This window comes from Rana temporaria, chromosome 3, assembly GCF_905171775.1.
Source record: "Rana temporaria chromosome 3, aRanTem1.1, whole genome shotgun sequence".
NCBI classification, from domain to species: Eukaryota; Metazoa; Chordata; class Amphibia; order Anura; family Ranidae; genus Rana; species Rana temporaria.
Window position 1 is genome coordinate 192,954,895 of NC_053491.1, and position 25,540 is coordinate 192,980,434.

A 25,540-nucleotide genomic window follows, 5' to 3' on the forward strand; every position below is an offset into this window, starting at 1 on the left:
AACCAGGGACCTGAGCCGCAACCAGGTCCTGGTCTGAGTCAGAGCATTCCCCAGGGGATACCAGGGGCGCTTTTTACCCCCCTTACACTCGCACGCCGCTTCCACCCTGTCAACAAATGTTTCCAGGACTGCATGCACAGCTCAGTGTAAAGTACATTTAGTGGAGAAAAGACAGAATGTCTCTTCTGCATTAAAAATACTGCCTGTTTGCTTTTTTTTTGTTAAAGTTTCACTTTAAAAGAAAGAGCCAACAAGAATATCATGTGTAATCAGTATTTTATTGCCATGCTACAAAAATGATGTTGGCACCAATGAAATGAAGAATGTAGTCAATATCAAAAAAATATATATTTTAATGAACATTTGGTAAGCAATATCAGTACCTGATGCACACCAAAATTAAATTAAAAGCAACTATTCAGAATGGAACACAGTTTTCATCTTAAAAAAAGTTGTCTGCATAGTATAATTTGCTTGAACCCTTCAGTGCAAAAAGCAGAAGCTACTCTGCAAAATGTGGTAGTCCAAGAAAAGACAACCGTCAGCACCCAGTTGGCTCAGCATAACACATGATGTAGAAACAAAAGATTGCCAATTCTCTTGCTGAGCGCTTCCTAGCAGTCGAAGGGTCACATATCAAGACAGTATCATGGAATGTTAAGTCCAGATATAAACCCAAAATATTTTTTTTAAATGTCATGGAACGTTTGGCAATGCACATCTACATATCATAAAAATCTAAATGGTCTACACTACCTTTATACAAAAGTTACTGTTTATATACTTTTAAGTATGAAAAAAAATTTGAATTTATAATGCAAATTAGGAACATACAATAATCTTACAATATCATACAATGTGATAAAAAAAAGGGGGGAATCATTTTTGGCCTTTATACAAAATGTATATATGTCTGCATTATATAAATGCAACCCTGACATACTGTAACTAAAAACACCAAACCTTCACGCATAGAACTAGATTCCTATACACCCAAAGCCTGTTATGAAAATTAAGACACCAACAGCCACTTTGGGAGAATAGTCTGAATAGTGCTTCATGTGCAAAAAAATTAAGTAACACGCTTGAGTGACGTCGCATGTTGGAAGGCTGAAGGCCAGCACTTTTTAACACTCCGTTCGTCAAATTGTAAATATACAGTCGTACCAATGGCCTCAATGCAAAATGCTGGTGCGACAAATTTGGCAAAATTCTGGACTTATAAAAAGTTAGTATAAAAATACATACTTGTATATAATTTCACACATTCATACTGTAAATGACATCCCAAAAAATAAAGTTATCTTTAGCTTTAAATGGCAACAGTCTAGATGCAAAAACATAGGCAAATGTCTAGTAAGTTTATAAACTCAAAGTTGGCATGTCACTGCAACCTAACTTAATTAAATAGGTAAAAAAAAGGCAATACAGCTATGCAACTATACAGTACATACTACTACTGTAGAGTGAACCTTATTTAGGAGTACCTGCTCTACATAAATTCCCTTTAGACGAAAGCACATGAAAAAATAAAAATAAAACCTATGAAATAGTGTTAGTGTTTAAGATGCGAATGGCAGATTTTTTTCCCCCATTTCTGTTTATACAAGCATTTGTCTTTTGTAAAAAGTACACAAAAAGGTGCAAAAGGTGTAACCTGCTCACATCGGTAGGTCAGTACTGTTGTGTCTAGTCTTTCTAGAAGTACCATCATCACGTGGCAGTGCTTTCTGCAGGTTGGACATAGCAGCAGTTCTTTCAATGTCTATCACAGCATAAAGCTCTGTGCGTCTGGTAGGAGTTTGCGGAAGAGGAGTGGTAGGGGTCTTCGGTGTCTGGGGGTTGTCAGAGTCACTGCCACCTTCCAAATCAACCTGTATATAATTAAGCTGCCTATGTTCTAAACTTGGGCGTCTTAGATCAAAATTAAAAACAGTTGGTGAGCAGTCTCGACGCCTAGAAAACTCAACCTTGTGAGCACTTAGTGGGACAGTTACGTTCTCTGTGTTTACATAGTTATGCATGGGGTCTAGGCTATTATGAAATCCATTTATAGATGGCGTCTTTGGTCCTAAAAGGTCATCATCTTCCTTACTGGATTTTCGGGCTTCCCAAACAGGAGGAAGAGATGGTAAATTTTCATAGTTTATTAATGCAGTTCTCCTCTGGGCAGAGTTATTAATATTTTGGACGTCAGCCGATAGAGGTGGTGGAATACGTCCCCTCCTAAGCCCAGAAGGCAAAGAAAGTCCATTAACATTTTCATACACCATTTTATTGCCAGAAGGGGTATCTCGGCGTTCATCACTGTCATAACCAGTGTCCCACTCTGTGCTATTAGGGCAACTACTGCGGTTATCCTTTCCGACAGCTTGTTCCTCAATATTCTCCATTTTTTTTTTCTCCATTAATTGTCTTTGAACAGGTGTTGGTCCTAAAACAAACTTCACTCCTTCAGGCTCCAGGATAACCTGGGGGTCTCTCTCTGGAATGGAACTGGGCTCCCCTTGGGCTACACTTCCTTCAGCGGTGGAAAGAGGTTGCTCAAGTGGTGTCGGTATACGTTGCCTTTGATCTTCTTGCACGCCAGTCGTGTTAACATATGTATGCACCTTGAGAAAACACAAAAAGTAGATTCAATAAAAACAAGAGCCTTATCCTAGAGGTATATACATTTATGGCGGGTGGAATCAACTAATTACGAACTCCCCTGCCAAATACTAGTTTGGAACGCCGAAGATTTACTACTAGTTTTGGGAACTGTTCACCCTAGTGTTAGTGGAATTAGCCCGTGTCATTTGTGTTTAGGTTTCTATGAGAAGGCATTAAAATTTTACAGAGGTATAGTAAAGAAAAAAAAAAAATTCTCCTAAGTCAAGCAGTACCAGAACCACCCCAGAAATACTGCTGTAACATGGATCGTTCGTACCCCTATATCTGCTCTCCAGTGTCCCACAAAACATTTAGCAAGAATCATTTACCGTGAACTGCATTTGAAGATGCACACAAAATACACTGAATATAGCTATACTATGGAGCTACTTACATGGTCTTCAGGAGCAAGCAGTGGGTGTGTAGACTCTTCTCCCACAGAAGGAAGGCGTGTACTCCCTACTGATGGATGTCTACTAGAGGGATGTGAAGATGCATCACCAATAGATGGGTAACGTGGATATCCATTAGGTATAATTGTACCACTAAAAGCAGGAGCTGCAGAAGAACAAACAAAACAGATTATATTAGTACTAAGGCTGTACTTTAAACCTGAAAAAGTGATTAAAAGGTTTGCTTCCAAATGCCCTTAAAATGTATGAATTTACGCATTTATGGTAATCCTATTCTGTAGTGCTGCACATGTGGAAACTGGGTGTCAATGCTAGCCTTGCGCTTTTGGGAAGTGAACCCCATCTGTAGTTCCAAATCAAAGGGCTTTTGTATTCTGCACTAAAACCAAGCCCTATGCCAGTTTTCTTTATATTCAGAAAATCTACATTTTATGACTCGACAGTATACTGTATGTTGCCTTGAGCTACTCCAAGCAATGCATACAGGCATTAGGCAATTATATCCAGTAAACACAGCAACTGTTGCAAAAGTAAAAAAATTTACTCGCTGCAATAAAAACCAGGAAACAGGGAAGTCAACGCTTCTCTACTTTATTCCACATTATTGCTAACAATTAGTTCTAGAGAAATTTTGCCAGGTGTAGCTAAACACCAAAACAAAAAAGTTTATGACAGCTTACCAGTCCTTAGATGAGGTAACTGCAATAGTTTTTTATTTTCACCTAGAATTCCTGTAAACACCACTTCCGGTCCCTGGTTGTCTACATTTTCTTCAGTGTATCGATGGTGGGACCCATGGAATTTACACACAGGCTGGACTTTAACCACTTGACCTCTAAAAGATTTATCCCCTGCATGACCAGGCCATTTTTGTGGCATGGCATTGCGTTACTTTAACCAACAAATACGCAATCATGCAATGCTGTGCCCATATGAATTCCCCCCCCCCCCCCCCACAATTAGAGCTTTCTTTTGGTTATATTTGATCACCTCTAGGTTTTATTATTTAGTGCGCTATGAATAATGTGGTGTGCTTTGCACAAAAGTTATACCGTGTTTCCCCGAAAATAAGCCTGGGTCTTATATTAATTATGCCAACAAAAGACACAGTAGGGCTTATTTTCGGGGTAGGTCTTACCATGTAATGTGCTGTCTTCTCCCCCCCTCTCCCTCCCTGCCTGTCAGGAATCCCCAGTGTGAACCGAGTTAACATGCTTGTAAAATCCTACAATCCACTCTATTACTGTATTATATAATGTACAATGTGAGTGTTCCTGTAATATAATTGTGCCAAATACCTTTGTTATAGTGCCATTCTGCGCTTCTGTGACCCGCCGGAGCTCTCTTCCCCGCAATTATATTACAGAAACGCACACATTGTACATTATATAGGTTAGGATGAAGGAAAAAAGCTGGGACAGCCGCACTCCAAAAAAACTCCTCCTTTAATTAAAAATCACAAAATACATGCCACAGCAAAAAACAGCACAACAAAAGAAAAGCTGACGTTTCGCACTATGCCTTAGTGCTTCTTCATAGCTATGAAGAAGCACTAAGGCATAGTGTGAAACGTCAGCTTTTCTTTTGTTGTGCTGTTTTTTGCTGTGGCATGTATTTTGTGATTTTTAATTAAAGGAGGAGTTTTTTTGGAGTGCGGCTGTCCCAGCTTTTTTCCTTCATCCTAACCTGCATTTTGATTGCACTGCCTGCACCCTTGGCTCGGACCACAGGAATCAGATTACCTGGTTCTCTTTGAGCGGTTACCCACTCTCTCATTGTACATTATATACTTCCGTAATAGAGTGGATTACAGGATTTTACAAGCATTTTTAACTAGGGCTTATTTTCGGAGTAGGGCTTATATTGCATCCCTCCTGGAAAATAATGCTAGGTCTTATTTTTGGGGAAACAGGGTAGCATCCACAAATTAATGATACTAGCCAGAAAAAAACATCTAGGGCAATCAAAGGGTTAAATGTGTGCCTAACCAGTGTATTTTTTATACCATGTGTGGTGCCTTTACTTAGGGATGTGACAGGAAAAGAAAATCCATCACATCCCTGCTGACAAAACAGAGCTCTGTTCTGTCTCTTTTCGCAGATCAGCAGATGCTGGTGGACATCCATTGGTCAGCACCCGCTGAATGCTTGTGTCGAATCACAGCCGCACGTGCGCCCCCCTACCCAGATCACTTACTAGGTATGGTCGCCGTATAACCAAGTTGTGTACAGTATCTCACAAAAGTGAGTACATCCATCACATATTCGTAAATAAATTATATCTTTTCATGTGACAACACTGAAGCAATTACACTTTGCTCCAATGTAAAATAGTGAGTGTACAGCTTGTATAACAGTGTACATTTGCTTCCCTCAAAATAACTCACAAAGTCATTAATGTCTAAACCGCTGGCAACAAAAGTACACCCCTAAGTGAAAGAAGATTGCCAAGACCCTGAAACTGAGCTGCAGCGCAATGGCCAAGACCATACAGCGTTTTACCAGGATAGGTTCCACTCAGAACAGGCTTCGCCATGGTTGACCATAGAAGTTGAGGGCGTGTGCTCAGCATCATATCCGGAGGTTGTCTTTGGGAAATTGACGTATGAGTGCTGCCAGCATTGTTGCAGAGGTTGAAAGGATGGGGGAGTTAGCCTGTCAGTGCTCAGACCATACGCCACACATTGCAATAAATTGGTCTACATGGCTGACCCAGAAGGAAGCCTCTTCTAAAAGATGATGCACAAGAATGCCCGCAAACAATTTGCTGAAGACAAGCAGACTAAGGACATGGATTACTTGAACCATGTCCTGTGGTTTGATGAGGCCAAGATAAACTTATATGGTTCAGATGGTGTCAAGTGTGTGTGGTGGCAACCAGGTGAGAAGTACAAAGACAGGTGTCTTGCCTACAGTCAAGCATGGTGGTGGGAGTGTCATGGTCTGGAGCTGCATAAGTGCTACCAGCACCGAGGAGCTACACTTCATTGAGGGAGCGATGAATGCCAATTATCGTACTGTGACATACTGAAGCAGAGCATGATCCCCTCCGAGACTGGGCCACAGGGCAGTATTCCAACATAACAATCCTAAACACACCTCCAAGACGACCACTGCCTTGCTAAAAAAGCTGAGGGTAAAGATGATAGACTGGCCAAGCATGTCTCCAGACCTAAACTCTATTGCTCTATCTTCAAACGGAAAGGTGGAGGAGCGCAAGGTCTCCAACTTCCACCAGCATCGTGATGTCGCCATGGAGGAGAAGAGGACTCCAGTGGCAACTTGTAAAGCTCTGGTGGTGAACGCCATGCCCAAGGAGGATTAAAGCAGTGCTGGAAAATAATGGTGGCCACACAAAATATTGACCCTTTGGGCCCCAAGTTGAATATTTTCACTTAGGGGTGTACTCAAGTTTGTTGCCAGCGGTAATTGTAGCAAAGTATCCTTTCTTCAGTGTTGTCACATGAAAAAAAGATATGATAAAATATTGACAAAAATGTGAGATATTGTAGTTGGCAAGAGGTAAAACATGTCTGCCTTTTTTCATCACCAATACATGGTTGGCCTTGATTCTCAGCAAGTAGGCCATGTTTACTGTGAGCATCTGAAAGTTTAATGTTGAGTCTTGACAGGAGTATATTTATGGAGGAAGTCAAGAATTCCTTTTCTTTCCAAAGCAATGCTCTGTTAGCCAGCATTCTGGATATGGGTTGTAGTGTTGGTACCACAATAAACTGGAACTTCTTGTTCCACCATGGCTCAGGGTACTGAGGACTTAACCCTGATACATCAGTAACTGTTTGGTGTGGGTTAATTGTTATTGCATGTATTTACATCAACATTATCTATGGGTCCATCAACAGAGGAAAAGCTGAAAGAGAACTGGTACCTTAGAATTTTAGTATATGATTAGTGCTTACTTGTGGGAGTACGTGGAGTTCTTGGGACATCAAGCTCTGTCTGAGGACTTCTTTCCACCACTGGTTCTTCTACAACACTTATACTGTTATTCTGCATGATTTCTTGCAGCATATTAAAAAGCTCTTCTGCACGAGCACATTTAAAGGCAAATATTCCTGGAAACAAAAGAAGAAAAAAAATGAATGAGAACTTCCATCATAAAACTCGGTGGTAAAAAGCTAGTTACACACAATCTGGGATAATCACAACACTACTGATCATTCACTGACAAGAAGAAAACACAACATACCAAGATAGCCTGCATAAGGAAAGCAATAACATGAGGTAAAGGTTGTATGCTTGGTACATGAGGATGCAAATACTAGGAGACATTGGGGCCTTTAAAAAGTCTAAAGAGACGTGGCAATTATGTAGCTATGTAGTCATGATAAGCAATGCACTATTTTAGTCCTTGGTGTGGTGAAAAAGAAAAAACTGCTCCCCTTCTTGTAGGCCTCTGGGAGAGATGGGAGAGGGAAAGAAGACAAACAGTACAAAGGAGGCATTGATATTGATGTACCGTGCTTCTTTGGACAGCAGAGGGAGCCCAACTTACCAGTACCAGCAAAGACAACCCAGTGAGGTCCCAGCTTTGGATTGCTCTTCCTTTTGCAAGCATTAAGTTAAAATTAATAATCTTGTTACAAAAGGATCTTTACTGTAGAATTTGATTTGCGATCCTTGAGTGCTTATTCAAAACATGCAACATGTTATTTATGACATCCTGGCTAACCGATGCTCACTTGATAGGACAACTGTACATTAACACTAAAAGCCTCCAATTCACCATCCTACTCTTGAGCTAAAACTACGGTAACTGCCCCCCATAGCAAAGCTGAATCCTGCAGTACTGTGTATCGCTCATTGACAGAAATACATCCCCGGTACCAGTAGTACCTGTGCAATGAGGAAGTAGGCTTGAATGGGCCATCATGGATGTTAAAAAAAAAAAAAATAAAATGCTTATGCCCTTACAACAATTCTCGCGTTAAAGTGGTTATAAAAGCAAATTTATAATAAAAAAAAAAAAAAACGCACACCACACATGGCTATACTTACCTGCTCTGTGCAATATAATTGCACAGAGCGATCCTCTTAGGTGCCCTGACTGTGCCGGCTCCTCCTCTCTTGTTGGTGCCCTAAAAAGAAAACCAATTCCTATGTGGGCACCAGTGCTCCCGAGCCCCGCTATCCGTCAATAGATGCAGACCCACCCCCACTCTCTCATTGGCGCCAATCGTCAGGAGTGGGAGCCAATGGCTTCTGCCGCTATAAATCTGCCCAACGAGCAGAAAGATGGCAGCGAGAGCCGCTGTTCTCATGCATGGCGTTGGATTGGATCGGGCTCAGGTAAGAAGACTGGCTCATTTTGCAGGTGTAGCTACGTATAACATAAAAAATAAGCGTCCATACGTTTTCTTTTACGTTTATTGATGGACACAGCTCTTCCTTATTCTTGACTGTAGAGACATCCCAATGCAGTGCCACGGTGAGGGGTGGATAACCCAAAAAAAAAAAAATGCAACAGCACCTGAGAATCAACAAACCTCCAATGTCCGCATGGAAATGTCACAGCCGAAACATGTATGACCCAAACAACCACTTTATAAAAACTTGGTAAAGATGTGGACAGACAACCAGGTAGCCATCTTGCAGTCATGAGACACAGACGCCTGATGTCCGAACACCCAGGAGGCACCAAGTGCCCTGTCAAATGTGCCGCGGAAGGGAAGGACCCGCCTCTTAAATGGCATAAGCCTGCACAACCGTCTGCCTGATATATGGAGAAATAGTAGCAGAGTAGGTAATTGGGCCTTTTTTAGGGCCATTGTAGTCACAAAAAAATAATCCAACCTCCAGTAGGCGGTAGCAGACAGGTACATACAAATCGTCCAGACCACATCAAAGTGCAGGGCAACACCCACAGGGAAGGATGATGTTCTCATTCAGGTGAAAGTCAGATACCATCTCCAGAAGGAAGGAGGGATGCAGATAGAGAACCACCCGATTCCTGTATAAAACCAAATAGAAAGACTTACAGGACAAGGTCATCAGCTCTCACACGTGGCGTGTGGATGTGAAAGCAACCAAAAGGTGACCATCTGAGAGGGCGTAAGGGAAGATCCCCAATATTCTCAAAGGGGAGCTTCTGAAGAACTATAAACAGGTTCTGGTCCCACAACAGCAATGGAGATTGCACTGGAGTAGCTACGTGCTGAACACCTTGAAACAAGGTACTACTCAAGGAGTTAATGGCCCAGGGCTGCAGAAAAAAAATCGCAAGACAGAAAAGCCCAGCCTCTTAATGGTACTTAAGGCTAGCTTCCAATCAAAACAACATATTGGATAAAGGCCAACATTCGAGTCACCAAGAAGAAACAGTGGTCAAATCTGCAGCCTTATACCACGAAATGCAAGTCTTCCAAATACAATAGAAAATCTTCTGAGAGGTGGATTTACATGCCTTCAGCATGGTGGAAATCACAGACACAGGTGTCTTAGAACCTGGCTTCAATAGCCAAGCCAGCAATATTCTAGCACGATGGAAGAGCAGTGCTTGAGACAGAAGATCTTCTGGCCGAAGAGCCACACAGCGTCAATCAAGCCACCAGAATGACCAGGATCTCTTTGTGCTCTATCCTGTGCAGCAGATAAGGAAGAAGTTTGAGAGAGGATAATGTGTAATGGCTCCATAGCCCCACCAGAACATCAGTTACATCCTCCATGGTGCTCTTGCCACAAAACTTGACACCTTCCTGTTGAGACTAGAGGACAGCAGACCCACATCTAGTGTGCTCTACCAAAGATAGAGTTGTTGTAGTGACCACTTACCTTGACAACACAGGTAGTGTGCCTGTCAGTTTACTTCACCTGGAACGTAAATGGCAGGGAAAGCTGGCACGTGAAGTTCCGTACACCAAAAGAATGTGCAAGACCTCCAGTGCCTCGGTCAAGCTCCTTGTTCTGCCCTGGTGATTGATATGTCACCACTGTGGCATTGTCTGCCTGGATTCTGACTAGAGGTCCTCGAAGAAGCTCTGTTCAAAGAATCAGACAAAGTCTGATCACGTAAAGCTATAAGACATTGTTAGGTAGATGAAACAGCATTGAACAGCCCTGGGCCAAGAACCCCTGTCCCAGACAGACAGGCTGGCATCTATCGTAACCACTGTCCCAAGGAGAGGACAAAACGACTTGCTGGCCCAAAGACAGGGAGACCCAAGTCATCAGAGAAAGGAAGTCATGGCTAATCATCCCACATAGATCTGGTTGTCCAAGAACATACAAACTTGTCCCGCTTATATAAGATCTTTGTGAAGAACCCTTCTATAGAACTGATAATATAGGACCGCTTGGAGAAGGACCCCATTAGGGTCAAAACTTGAACGCCAAACACAGAGAAGACAACCTGTAGGACAGCAGCAATCAAATTGCAATCCAGAGTTTCTGAAGCTTGTCTGGCAGGAGGAACACCTCGGCCCATGACAGAACAGACTTAGAGGTTCAGAAAAAGTATCATGGGTGCTGTGACGTAAATGTAAGCGCAAGATAGTTTTTCCTTAACGAGATGTGATGTGAACTATAGAAATAGTGCAATCGTAGATGTAGTTTAATTCTGGGTTATCAAAAATAGAGTTTACAATATCAGTCATGCAACATATGTTCTTTTATTAGCATCTGAAAAGGACAGGACCAGTTTCTAGGCCAGCGTTGACACCTAGATGCCAATAAAAGTTCCCATTTGAGTAAACATAGATTGCCACCTTTCGGAAGTCTTCAAAGTGAGTCCTAGTCAGTGTGGCTACAAGGATCCACAGGGGGATTTCACAAAGCCACGGACAGTCTGCAAACTTTGATTTATATCATCAGATCTAAGGAATCTATTTTATGTCTCATAAAAGCTAAAATATTAGCGGCAGAGAGGTGAAAATAATTCCTTTTGATGGTACACATGTTGGGCTACACATACACGTCAATCTGTATTTGTAGCAGGTGTAGAATCCTAGGAAAATACACAAAACTGTTATATGGCGCCCGATTGCGGCAAGCAAGCAGTGATTGGTACGGTTGCAATCGGACTGATGCGCTGGTATCGGAAATCCAATCCATGACCCAGCAATCAGCGTCGTTCTGGGCCAATCGACTCTGGTAATTTCAGAACACAAAACATCTTGTGGGCTGAGACAGGAACACTCCCCAGGGTTGATTGGCCAAGAGCTAAAGCCTAGCCCACATCCATATTTCAATAAATGGAGTAGCCCGAGATATGGACGGGGTTCTTCCACGAAGCCAGTTCAAAACTGGCGAGTGCCACATATTCCAGTATGCTTCTACTAACGGATAGACTTTGGTAAAAAGTTTCATTTCTATTTTTATAGCAAATTGCCATTGTGTCTTTCTGTATTTTTTGTACCTTTTTTGGCAACTCCTTTTCTTTGCATGCGCTGCCCACTTTCGGGATATTAAATAATAAAATTAATAAGTGACTTTTGTGTATTAAGCTAGGACTCATATCTCTGGAGAGGTTATTGTATTTTAGCGCCCAAGTGCTCAGTCTATGTTATGTGCCAATCAGTATGCAGTTGCCCTGTGTGTTGGCAGATTGCATGCAGATTGTAAGCCAACAGATCTGCCAGACAGAGATCTGTGTATGTGGTGGCTCAGCAGACCAGTATGCGGACAAATTGTTGGGTGGTGGCAGGCTATCGTTTAGTGTATGTCTGGTGTGTGGGTACAGTGGGAAGAGTGATTAACACTGGGATTCAAGCTTACAGGATAGCTGGAGGAACCCTAGAAGTGTGTAGTAATTGCTAGACTGTTTCCCAACCCTTAGCGTGCACCGGATTGTATGCAAGATTTGTATCTGCCTGTGTGTGGTCAGCTAGCTGGATTGGAGTCTCCCTCTAGTGGTGGCCAAAGGTAGTGCGGGCTGTGAAAGTGTCACAGCCAGTCTTACATGCTCAGTAGAAATTCCCCCTTATTCCCTTAGTTCCTCATATACCCCCCGTCACGGTACGCTAGTCGCCGTTAGCCGTCGGCGAGCACAATCGTGACAGGTGCCTTTAAACCTAGAGATGGGAAGGTCCACGACAGGAGGAGGAGGAGTTCACTTGCACAGGAGGGCCTTCTCAAAATGAGTAATGTACCGAAAGGCATTTTACAGCAAAAAATGTATTTATTTATCAAAAATGATAGGGTAAGGAAAAAACCTTAGTTGACTGTACCAGCTGAGTACCAGAGGGACAGCCACCACATTGGCGGCCCCAAAAGTAGCCTCAATATTTAAAAAGTGTCCCACATTGAGGCAATGGATACAGCCATCTATGCCTGTACTTGCACAGCAATGATGGTAGAGGATACAGCAGGGCCATAGTGTGCCCCAGCAACATATAATAGCCGAAAGTGTACTACAAGGTAGCAGGGCAAGCAGCATGGGCCAGAACCATTGCAGTGGTAGGAGAAAACGGAAGATCTCCACAGGAAAAAAAAAAAACAAAAAAAACACACAACGCATGGAACTAGATTCGTTCTCCTTACACTAGGCAGGAAAAAAATAAATAAAAAAAACCTGAGCTGCCTATAGCAGAGAGGGGGTTGACCATCAATTAGGACGGCCCATTGGTGGCTGTGTGTTCTTTTTTTGTGCCTAGCGTCCTACTCTTGAAGTTGTAGCTATAACCCTACCGTCAAGAATAAGGAAGAGCGGTATCCGTCAAAGAACTTAAGACAACAAAAATGGTTTACTGTAACTACTTATAAAGTATTAGCTAGAGTTTGGCTTTAATTTATTAGCATATCTATATCTGCTAGTACATCGAACACTCCCCTAAGATTAAGGATGCTGCTGTCCAAAGTTGCCCCTGTGCTCCTTCATCCAGAGTGGAGGCACTCTAATAAAGGAGGTGTGTTACTGGCCAAATCACTAAGAAAAACAAAAGCCCAAATAAAAAAAGCGTTTGATTGGTTTGCGCAAAAGTTATAGCGTTTACAAAATAGGGGATAGTTTTATGGCATTTTTATTAATATAATTTTTTTTTTTTTACTAATAATGGCGGCGATCATCAATTTTTTTTTCAGTACTGCGACATTAAGGCGGACACTTCGGACACTTTTTTGGGACCATTGGCATTTTTATAGCGATCAGTGCTATAAAAATGCATCGATTACTATAAAAAAATGCCACTGGGGGCGGGGAAGGGGTGAAGTATGTTCCCTGGGTGTGTTCTAACTGAAGGGGGGGTGGGACTGACTGGGGGAAATGACTGATCGCTGTTCATACATTGTATGAACAGACAGTCAGGCATTTCTCCCGACAGGACCGGGAGCGGCGTGTTTACACACACCGCTCCCGGTCCTCGCTTTGTAACGAGCGATCGCAGGTGCCCGGTGGCGAACGCGCCAGGTTCAGGGACGAGCTGGGGGGGCGTGCGCCAGGATCAGGGACGAGCGCGCCAGGATCAGGGACGAGCAGGGGGGCCCGTGCGCCCCTATTGGCTGCTGGGAGAGATGACGTATAGCTAAGTGATCTCGCCCAGCAGAGACGACCTGCCGCCGTATAACTGCGTCGGCTGGTCGGCAAGCAGTTAAAAAGACAATCTGGCAGAGCTTTCTGAGAAGCAAGAGAAGACCTTAGCTTGCTTCTGCTTCTCTTCCCTTCATAAATTAAAGCAGTTTATTAGCCAAGCTGAATTGCTACAAACCATGGGGTTTCCAAACTTTTTTCAAAGAGGGCCAGATTTGATGAAGTGAACATGTGTGAGGGCCGACCGTTTTGCCTGACATTCTTTGAACCATTAAAATTAAATGCAAATTAACCAATACACTGCCCAACAAGAATTGTGTGTGTGGTGAAGAGTGTAAGGATGACGTTAGGCATGTTATTTGTATATACTGTATTTATCAGCGTATAACACACAATTTTTTTAAATAAAAAAAAAACTGTAAAGCAAAATAATGGTCAGTGCCCCATCCGCAGCCTCACAAGTGCCATGAATTCAACCGTACCAAAAAAATTAAAAGCCAGCAGCTAAAAATATTATAATATATATATATATATATATATATATATATATATATATATATATATATATATATATATATATATATATATATATATATATATATATATATATATATACACATACATATATACATATATACATATATACATATATATATATATATATATATATATATATATATATATATATATATATATATATATATACACCAGTGTTGCATAATAATTTTGTATTTGGCAAAATCTTTTTCATATTAAATTTATATATTTCTTCTGGGTCTTTTAATGTGTGTATATTTATGCTTTGTGTACTTCTGTTGTGGTGCTCGTCCATCACAGTCCCATGTACCACTCTGCTCAAACTATATTTCTCAACTATCAATGCACTTTAGAGATGGGCAGGTCTTGATGACGTCTATGTGATGAACCGCATAGGGAAGAGCTTAAAGGAACACTAAAGGTACAATTATTTTTTTTTTTAAATAACATTCATGTTATACTTACCTCCACTGTGCAGATCGTTTTGCACAGAGTGACCCGGATCCGTGTCTTCTGGGGTCCCTCGGCGACTGTCTCGGCTCCTCCTCGCAAAAGCTTTCCACGTTCATGCGAGCTCCCTCGCATGGTGGAAAGCTTTTGCGAGCGCGCTCCCGTGATACAGCAGCGGCCATAGCCGCCGACTGTATCACTCGGCCCCGCCCCCCGGCGCGCCGCGTCATCCGCTGTGATTGACAGCAGCGCCAGCCAATGGCTGCACTGCTATCAATCCGCCCAGCCTAGCCAATCAACGGCCAGGCTGGGAACCGAGCAGGACGACAAGCACGCGCCCGGGACTTTCGAACGGTGAGGTAAGTAAAACGGGGGCTCGGGGGGGGGGGGGGGCCTTAGCTGTCAGATGTTTTTTTACCTTAATGCATAGGATGCATTAAGGTAAAAAAAAACTTTTACCTTTACAACTCCTTTAAAGCGGCATTGCATCATTTCCGATTTCTGAGATTCTTGTCCGTAGAATGCAAGGCATCCTGGACATATTGACGATTTTTTTGTACTGACCCCCTTAGCACTTCTGCAAGTGCTTTTTTTTAAATTTTAATAAATATACATTTACACTTTGAGATGCCTTTCTGTCCATCCATCTCTATGTGAGTGTATCCAGTGACCAGACCTGAAGAGGAGAAGACACTGGATAAGGATCAGAAGCAGCTTTAGTGTGGTTTCTTCAACCCCTGCATGGGTTTAGTTTTCTGGTCAGTGCGGATCTGAGGGGGGAGCACATGTGGAGTTCACCCATCTTTCACCAGTGATTTACATTGCACCATTTGCTCAGGCACAAGTCACTTTGGATTAGGATCACCTAATGGATTCATGAACTGTGTGTTTGTTATATCGATTTCCTTTTTAATATATGGATATTTTTGCACATCAAGCAATTTATTCATAAGTTAAATACAGTATATCGTGGACTATTAATTTTCACATGAAATCACAGACCGATATATTTTTATGCAGCTTTTTTTAATGATATTGGCTTTACATAAGTTTGTGTATTTAAGCACAATTCATTACTGTGCACCTCAGAGTTGCACGCACTAGGATATTTTTATATGCACATTTTAGGATTTAACCAGTTAGCAACCGCCCTATAGACAAAATACGTCTACAAGGCGGTTGCTTAACTCTGGGAGGGCGTCAATGTACATCCTCCCAGAATCGTGCTCCCGCGCGCCCTGTGGGGCGCGCACACGGGAGTCTCCGTGATCGCCGGGTCCTCCGGACCCGGCTGATCACGGATCACTGTAAATCGCCGCTGATAGCGGCGGTTTACCACGTGATCGCTCCGTCCAATGACGGAGCGATCACTAGTAAACAAACCGGCGTCATGTGATGACGCCGGTTCCTCCCTCTCCTCTCTGCACCGAACGGTACAGTGTGAGAGAGGAGAGGGGAGAGAGCGGAAGCAGCAGCAGCTGCTGCTGCTGCTGCGGGCTGGATCTGTGACACATGTAGTCACAGATCCAGCCATCCATCCCTCCCTGTGCAATACTCTGCAATGCCCCAAAATACTCTGCAATGCCCCAAAATACTCTGCAATGCCCCAAAATACTCCACAAAATACTCCGCAAAACACCGCAATACTCCGCAATACCCCACAATACCCTGCAACGTCGTCTATGGGGATTTTTAAGTAGCGAAGTTTGGCGCCATTCCACGAGCGTGTGCAATTTTGAAGGGTGACATGTTGGGTATCTATTTACTCGGCGTAACTTCATCTTTCACATTTATGCAAAAGAATGAAGAAAAAATACTAAATTTGCCAAATTTTATAACAGAAAAAGAAAAATTATTTTTTTTTACAGAATTTTCAGTCTTTTTTCTCTTATAGCGCAAAAAAATAAAAAACCCAACGGTGATTAAATACCACCAAAAGAAAGCTCTATTTGTGTGAAAAAAAGGACGAAAATTTCATTTGGGTACAGTGTTGTATGACTGAGTAATTGTCATTCAAATTGTGAGAGCACCGAAAGCTGAAAATTGGTCTGGTTATTAAGTGGGTTTACGTGCCCAGTGGTCAAGTGGTTAAAGAGACAGTACACAAAAAAAATTGTGTGCATTAGAAGGGTCGCATATAAATAAAAGGCAAGGTATATGATTTTTTTTTCTTGGCTTTAGTATCACTTTAAATGTTTCCATTTGGAAAATTAAAGGTGCTTTATTGTAGCAGAATACGAGAATATGCCTGTACTTCTATTATGTTCTTCATGACATTAAAAAAAAAAAAAAGTCTTTAAACTCACCTTGCCCAGTCTGGCACCGCCGCCCACTTTCAAAAGAGAAAAGGTTTGAATCATATCCATAGCGGCGTAAGCAGAGGTAAGGCCATTTGACCGAGTCGCGTTTGCGTGTGTACAGGATGAGTTCATTTTCTGTCAGCTCCATCACGCCAGAGCCCAACTCATTACCATCATCATCCACATTAATAACCTTTAAAAAGTAAAGGAAGAAAAAAAACAAAAAAACATCCCATCACACAACTGTAAAAGTTTGCAGTGAAATGCCACTTTGTTTAACAAGTTCTCTGAAGCATACATTAACATTCTAAAAATCAAGATCCACACTCAAAATGAACTTCAAGCTGAATTCTAGTTCCCATAGCAAGTTGCTGCCTTGCTGCTTAGTAACCTCAGAGGGTCCCTCGCTCAACATGGTTGCCATTCAGAGAACAACTTATATTTTTTCTTAACAAGGCGTTACTTTGTAGGAGGGCAGCCTCCCAACATTTGACCTGGAAGACAGCTAAAATAACTGCAGTAGCTACTATAGAGATTTTTTAGAGCCACTTACACCAGATCATCTCTAAGCAAGTGGCACAACATTATGTCCAAGTATTATAGCATGCAAAGCCATTTACGCCCACTGAAGGCTTCAGGTGTAAAGCAATTTTCTGCCAAAATGAGTCCTCGGTTACTAGAAATATATATGTGCTTTTACAAAAAGTATTTTATAAATAAGAGATTTTAAAGTGCTCCAACTTATAGACACCGTTTAGCTTTCTATATATTCTATTTTAACAAAAACACCATCGCATGAGTGACCTGACGTTTTAAAGGAGCCAGAGCCCAAGTATTTTGGTGGTATTACAAACACCAGGAGAGTTCTCCTAGTGGAAAGGAGGCTTGGGTATCTCCTTTATTTATCAACTATATTGTTGATGGATGACGACAACTAGGCACAGTTTCTGCTTTATGAAGGTGAGAGTTTGGAGAGCACACAGAGGTGGCACGTGTGGTTTTAAATTTAGAAGCACCTAAAAGTACCAAGTAGTGTGGGACTTTATAACCACTGAAGAAACATGCTGATGAATTTGATTTTTCTACTGCAGAATATTCAAGTATGACATTAAAAAAAGTATAAAATATTCTATAACACTTCTGTATTGTCATCATGACCGCATACCATATTTGATGGATTAAAGCGGTTGTAAACTGCCCGGGTTCCTTCAAGGGGAAGCAAACTTCCATATTTTGCTTTTACCTATAGGTAAGCCTATAATAAGGCTTACCAAAAGGTAGTGTAAATATCTACTAGACGAACACCGTTTAGGACATATTTACATGACATGCAGCCAGTGACATAACTGATGCATGCGTTCTGAAGGAACTGACACCTGTGCCATTCCTTCAGATCCCTGTCATGAAAGGCAGCTCCGGCCAGTCACAGAGCCAGAGTCCGCAAACCTAGAAGCAAAACGGGTGAAGATGAAAGCCCCTGCAGTGCTGACTTGGCACGGGAGGGCTTCGTTTTATGGCAAATTAAACATAATCTGCTAGTATGAGATGCATACTAGCACATTATGCCTTTACCTTGCAGGTGCTCAAAAAAAACAAAGCAGCAGTTTATAACCACTTTCAGAGCGCATGCACTGATGAAGTCATCGGCTGCATATATAGTAAATATCTCCTAAACCGTGCACATTTAGGATATATTTACAGTACCTAAAAGGTGAGCCTTATTATAGGCTTACCTAAAAGGTACATGGCAAAGATGAAAGTTTACAACCACTTTAAGCACAAGTGGTTAATGTTGGAAGATAGTTTTACTTAAATTGCGCAATGATAAGAACAAGATTTTTGTTTGTTTATTTTTTCAGAAAGTAGCACAGCACCTTTTGCCTTAATTTATATAGTGTATACTTACCCCTTCTCCAGCCTGTGTCACCCAACACCTCTACGTTCATGTGAAACGGCCCTGAAGACAACTGAGGAACCATCACATCTGGAAGTGTTAATCTCAATGGTTGCCTGCAGTGTCCACTGGTTCAAATTGGTGACCTCTGCAAGACACGGTAATGAGATGGAGATCCGCAGCAGGAACCAGTGAGAGCTGAATGGTACCCTGGAGATCAACACTCCCAAAAGTTACACTTTCCCAGCAGACTTTGGGGGACCACTTCTCATGAACATAGGAACAATAGGCAGCGCAAGCAAGAAAAATATATGCATTTACGTTCTTCTTTGACAAGCTAGGCTTTGCTGAAAGTTTACTATAGTGACAGGGTTACTTTATGCCTTGACCGGTGAAAAGTTAAGACTTACCTTGAACCTATTTTGCTGGTTATCTGCAAAAGCTTCTTTATCTGGACAGCTACAACAGCTACCCATTGCTTCTTTAGAAGACCATGTGATCACTAGAAACATAATATTTAACAACAGTGTTAGGAGATGTCACACATGGGTCTCCAGAAACAAAAATATCTGTGCACATGAAATATTTATAATCAAAGTATCACAATATACACATTTCAGACAAATGTTTTGACCTTGCAAGCGCTTGGCAGTTTAACCACTTGCTACCCACCCTACAGGCTCAGTGCAGCCTCTTCCGTGTCCTGATCACCCACGCCAGAGCAGCCCCTTGGGGTGTTGGCTTTCCAAAACGGGGCAGCAGAGTGTGTTTAAGTGCAAGAATGTCAGTGCTGTGTGCAGGAACCTACTTTAGAAGTTCAGCTGCAGTGCATAGAAATGAAGGAAAGGTTGCACTGTGGCATTTCAAAAAAGTAAAAAAAAAAAAAAAAAGAAAACAAACAATGCTCTGCACGTTAAAGTGCAAGTCACCAATGGCTCAAACTGACATTGTCTGCATGGTAAATAATGTCATTTTATCATGCAGAGTGCGTGAACTGTCTCTAAACCAGACTTACCATTTACAAAGGAACAGCTTTACATTTACTAAACAATGTACAACAATTATTTCTCTCCAGCATGTTTTACTAATAGTGCACCTAGACACTTAGATTTTAGACACAGGAAATTCTGAAATCACAGCAATGAGAACTCACGTAGATCTGGCCATTAATCTCCATATCCTCTGCTGCAGCATTAGGGCGTCAGTCATGTACCATGATAGCATACCGTACCAAATTCTTAAATAGCCTCCAACCTTTAGAGAGAGAGAGAAAAGGAAAAATTATTAGTAACTTCCTTCTGGCAGCAATGATTTATATAGTTAGGCACTACAGTCACATATTCCAAGTAATCTACATGGGTCACTTCCCTAGAATTTCACATCCTACACTCAAATTTCCAGGGTCTTTTGTTCTTGTAATAGTTGCAACATAAACCTTTCAGGATTTACTAAAACTGGAGCAGACAGAATCGGCAGTGCAGAAGTTGTGCATAATAACCAATCAGCTTGATCAGATGCCAAGACCACCACACCCGCTACCCAAAACAGACTTTAGCAGCGTTGAGTCTTTGAACCCTTCCACCCCTTATTTCTCCTTGCTGGGCCATATTGCTACCTTGTGGACTAGTTCCCCTTGCTGTGCCATATTACTGCCCTGTGGACTTTTTCTCCTTCCTGTGTCATATAGCTACCCTGAGGACTATTCCCCCTTGCTGTGCCCTATTGCCACCTGGAAGACTACCCCTCCTTACTGCCTCTCTTTCCTGGAGTCCCAAAGTGCCTCAATAAATGTCAGCATGTTGGGTTCTGTGTGATCTGCTTCCGGGTGCTCCCTCTCTCTCTGCACTCCTAGTTCACCAGTTTTTATTGATTGGGAAATAGTGTGAATGCTTTGTCGGTTTTGATTGATTTAGAGCTGCTAACTGGTGTTGGTGGCTGCTAACTGGGACTCAGGCATGCTAAATGTTTATTTGATTTGGATGTGCATACTGTCTATCCAAAAGCCAGCCATATATGGTTCAAATCTGTCAATTCAGCAGGGACTGGCCATCGATCGTCTTCAGAACAACCAGCCTGTCAATTTTTTGCATGCGATCACTACCGGTGGCAGGAAGGCTCCCCACCAGCAGAACACAATAGCGCTGTGTTAGAGATTCCCCATCAACACAGTGTTGATGGGGGAAATCAAGCAATTTTCGAACTATGGTCTGCTTAACAGGTTAAGGTTTAAAGATATCAAGAGTTGAGTAGTACATTGTATGTCACAGCATAAGTGAAAAGAAACACTTTCAAACAGATATTACACTGCAAATTTAAGTGAACATAATAGCAAATTACAACCTAACAACTCAAAGTGGTTGTGTGTCCCTGTGTTCATGCAACATCCAATGAAGTCATTTAAAATGTGGAATGTGATCAAGTTATTTGTAAATACCATGGACTCTGCACACCAAAACACGTCCATGAAGGGTGAGGCTAGAAAACACACTTTGTATAGGGATTGCGGCTTGTATGCACCTTTGTACGATAAGCAAAAACTGAATGATGATCCGGTCACACCCAAATAAAAGCAATTAGCCCTTGTTCACGCTGAACATGACTTTGAAATTGTGCAAGTTCATCTGAACTCAGACGATTTCAAAGCCGCATTTCAGTCTGACTTTGGGGGCGACCTGAAAGACATCTGTGCGAGCTCATGCACAGATGTCTATCGAAATTGCACCCAAAGTCGCCAAAAGTAGTGCAGGAACTACTTTTGGAAATCGGTGCAGCGCCGCAAAGTCGGCATCATACCTACTGCCGTCAACAGGCTCAGATTTGGGACCTGTCAATGTTGAAAAAGTGATAACCTGGTTGAATGCTGCATGTCTAAAATACAACACACACTGTTCATACTCAAGTACTAGTGTCCTAGAAGAAGATGCGTTTTTATCAGCTTTTATAGCAACACTATATTCCCACAAAAGCTTATGGCTGATAAACATCTTTCTGCGCTCTTAAGCTTTTATCAGAGTTAAATCGTTTTTACAACTGAAAAAACGCCTCTTAAGGCCTCATGCACACTGGACGTTAGAAAAACCGCTGATAGCGTTAGCCGTAAAAAGCTGTAGAATGTGTTTTGCAGCATTTTTGTAGTAGTTTTTCAGCTGTTGCAGTTTTTAGGCAAGACTACACTCAAAAACGCAGATAAGTGCTGAATAGCCGCATTTGTCAGCTTTTATCAGTTGGAGCATTTTTACAGCTGAAAAACTTCTCAAAACTCACTACAGGGGGAAACTCGAATATCGTGCAAAAGTTTATTAATTTCACTAATGCAACTTTAAAAGGTGAAACTAATATATGAGATAGTTCAAGCTGTGTTTTGTCATAATTGTGATTTTGGCTTACAGCTCATGAAAACCCCAAATCCAATATCTCAGAAAATTAGAATATTACATCCAACAAAACAAGGATTGTACATAATACAAAATCGGAATCGGAAAAGTATAAGCATGCATACTCAATTCTTGGTTTGGGCCCCTTTTTCAGCAATTACTGCCTCAATACAGGTTGATAGCTTCCATGCCACACTGCAACACTGCCGAGTTGTTATGGAAGACCAGGATGCTTTAAATAGCGGCCTTCAGCTTTTCTGCATTGTTCGGTCTCATGTCTCATCTTTCTCTTGGCAATGCCCCATAGATTCTCCATGGGGTTCAGGTCAGGCGAGCACAGTAATCCCACAGTCATTGAACCAGGTTTTGGTGCTTTTGGCAGTGTGAGCAGGTGCCAAGTCTTGCTGGAAAATGAAGTCAGCATCACCATAGAGCTCATGTGAGGAAGGAAGCATGAAGTGCTCCAAAATCTCCTGGTAGACGGCTGCGGTGACCCCAAACTTAATGAAGCACAGTGGGACCAACACCAGCAGATGACATGGCTCCCCCAAAAATTTGCTCTCATCAGAAAAGAGGAGTTTGAACCACTGAGCACAGACCAGGTCCGTTTTTCTTTAGTGCAGGTAATACGCTTCTGACGCTGTTTGTTGGTCAGGAGTGGTTTGACAAGAGGAATACGACATTTGAAGCCCATATCCAGGATCCATCTTTTCGAGTTTCACCTGCAATTCTGGGGGGGGGGGTTTCAGCCAGAAAACCCCCCTGACAAAACACGCTAATAACAGCCTATGTGTGCATGGACACGCAAGATAACATGCTGGGGAGTTTACTGGCGGCAGATAAAAAATAAATAAAAACTGAAGCCAAAAACAGCACATGTAAAAACATCCGGTGTGCACGAGGCCCAAATATGTTAATTGGCAAAAGGTCAGTAACATGATAGGGTAGAAGAAAAAAACGTAAAGGGGCGCTCCACCCAAAAGGGGAAGTTCCGTTTTAAGCACTCCTCCCCCCAAAAATTCCACATTTGGCATGTCTTTAGGGGTGGGGAAACTGGTACCTAGTGTTGACAGGCACCTGCTCCCACTTCAGCTCGAGCCGCCTCCATCCTTGCAATCTTCTGGACACGTCACAGGTCCCAGAAGATTGCCTAACCAATGGGGAGGTGTTGCGCGCACCCAGCTGTGAAGCCGGGTCGTCACATCGCTGGATCGTGGGACTGGTGAATGTGTGTTTATTAAAAGCCAGCAGCTATACTTTTCGTAGCTGCTGACTTTTAATAAACACAAAAATGAGTGGAACTCCACTTTAAAGAGTCAGTGTCTTAAAAGATGGGCAGAGGTTCACCAATCAGGAAAAAAAAATCTAGTCTAAAAAAAATTCAGAATACTGTCCAACGTAAAATTACAAAAGACTTTATATACATCACCTACAGTACATAATATTGAAAAATAAAAATAAAAAATTGGGAGGAATCTTTATGTGCAACAATGCCAAAATGCTAAATTTTATGTCCGTGATCTTCAGGCCCTCAAATGGCACTATATTAAAAACCGGCATGATTCGATGATGGACGAGTCGGTCTGTGAACACAGTTTGCCATGCCATTCAAAAACGTAAGGTCTATCAGGCAAAGAGAAAGCAATATCTGAACATAATCCAGAAATGCAGCAGTCTTCTCTGGGCCGAAGCCCATTTAAAATGGTCTGTTGCAAAGTGAAAAACAGTTCTGTGGAAAGATTAATCGAAATTAGACATTTTGGCAACCATGGGCCCTCTGGATTGAAGGAAAAAAAAAAAAAAAAAAAAAAAAAAAAGGACCTTCCGGCTTGTTATCAGTGTTCTGTTCAAAAGCCTGCATCTCTGATGGTATGTGGGTGCATTAGCACGTATGAATTGGGCAGCTTGCACATCTGGAAAGGCACCATCAATGCTGAAGAAAATATTCAGTTTTTGAAGCAGCATATGCTCCCATCCAGATGTTTTTGTTTTTTTTGGGAAGGCCTTGTATATTTCAGGACAATGCTATACTGCATCTATGACAAAAGCATGGCTTTGTAGTAGTAGAATCTGAGTGCTGAATTAGCCTGCTTGCAGTCCAGATCTTTGACCAACAGAATATTTTTGTGCATCTAGAAAAGAAATGTACAACAAAAAAGGCTCAGGACTTTTGAGCAGTTAGAAACCTATATCGGGCAAGAATGGGACAGCATTCGTCTCCCAAAACTCCAGCAACTGGTGATAAACATGGCCCTGTCCCAACTTATTTTGAGACGTGTTGGCGCCATATATTTCAAAATTATTATTTCTTAAAATGGTGCATTTTGTCAGTATAAGCATTTGATATATGTTTTTTATTGTGAATAAAAAATATTGGTTTATGAGATTTGCAGATCATTGAATTTTATTTTTATGTAGATTTTATACAGCGTTCCAATTTTCTGGAATTGGAGTTGTACACTTTAATGGCTGCATTGTTTTAATTGTAATATATTTGTCAGTATACAAAAGGTTTAAAAGTACATGTACACTGAACCTCTAGATCAGGTCTCCAAACTACGTACCTGGGGCTTTTGCCTGCTTTTATCTGGCCCTTAGGCATGAGTAAGCAACAGTGGGGCATAGTTCCTGCCGCCATCGTTGATGGGGCACCATTTCTCCCACCAACATGAATGATGGAGCACTATTCCTCCCACCGACACCAATCATGGTGCACTATTTCTCACATCAATGATGAGGCACTATTCCTACCCCCTAAAATCATCATTGTTTACTTATACTGACATCGGGGCATTTTTTACTCCCACAGGCCACAGTCCAGCCCCTGCAACAAAATGAAGGACAGTTAAGTGGCCCTTTGTTTAGAACATTTGGAGACCCCTGCCTTGGATCAAACTTACATTTAAAGTAAAACATTTTTAACTTTACATCTAGCAGAGCCAGCATACCAAGGACATTTACTTTAGGCAGGTTTTTTTTCTCCGTACATACCTTTATATTCTGTTTTTGTCCAGGGCTTCCGGGTTCCGATGACTGCGGGACTGGGCGTTCCTATCCTTCGGTTCGATGATTGCCGGCTTGTGAAACAGGTGATCTGTCGCACAACGCGTGTCACCAGATGTCGGGAAATAGCCGAGCTGCGAGTCGGCACTATACGGCGCCTGCGCAGTCAGCTCTACACGGCGGGCGCAGGCGCCGTATAGTGCCGACTCGCAGCTCGGCTATTTCCCGAAATCTGGTGACGCGCGTTGTGCGACAGGTCACCTGTTTCACAAGCCGTCAATCATTGAACCGAAGGATAGGAACGCCCAGTCCCGCAGTCATCGGAACCCTGAGGCAGGGCTAGGAACGCCCAGTCCCGGAGTCATCAGAACGCAGAAGCCCTGGACCAAATCAGAATATAAAGGTATGTACGGAAAAAAAAAAAAAGTAAATGCC

General features: G+C 42.1%; 1 protein-coding gene across 1 annotated transcript in view; it reads right to left on the reverse strand.

Moving 5' to 3' along the window:
• Positions 1–259: 259 nt before the first annotated feature.
• Positions 260–25,540, reverse strand: part of FRS2 (fibroblast growth factor receptor substrate 2) — a 62,386-nt gene continuing 37,105 nt past the window's right edge. The window contains exons 2-7 of the mRNA XM_040344021.1: positions 19,882–19,982; positions 19,139–19,230; positions 16,841–17,027; positions 6,985–7,140; positions 3,047–3,210; positions 260–2,612 (exon numbers count right to left, since the gene is read on the reverse strand). Coding sequence (XP_040199955.1) covers positions 1,662–2,612; positions 3,047–3,210; positions 6,985–7,140; positions 16,841–17,027; positions 19,139–19,204 — 1,524 coding nt within the window. The 5' untranslated portion in view covers positions 19,205–19,230; positions 19,882–19,982 and the 3' untranslated portion in view covers positions 260–1,661. The remainder of the gene's footprint in view (positions 2,613–3,046; positions 3,211–6,984; positions 7,141–16,840; positions 17,028–19,138; positions 19,231–19,881; positions 19,983–25,540) is intronic.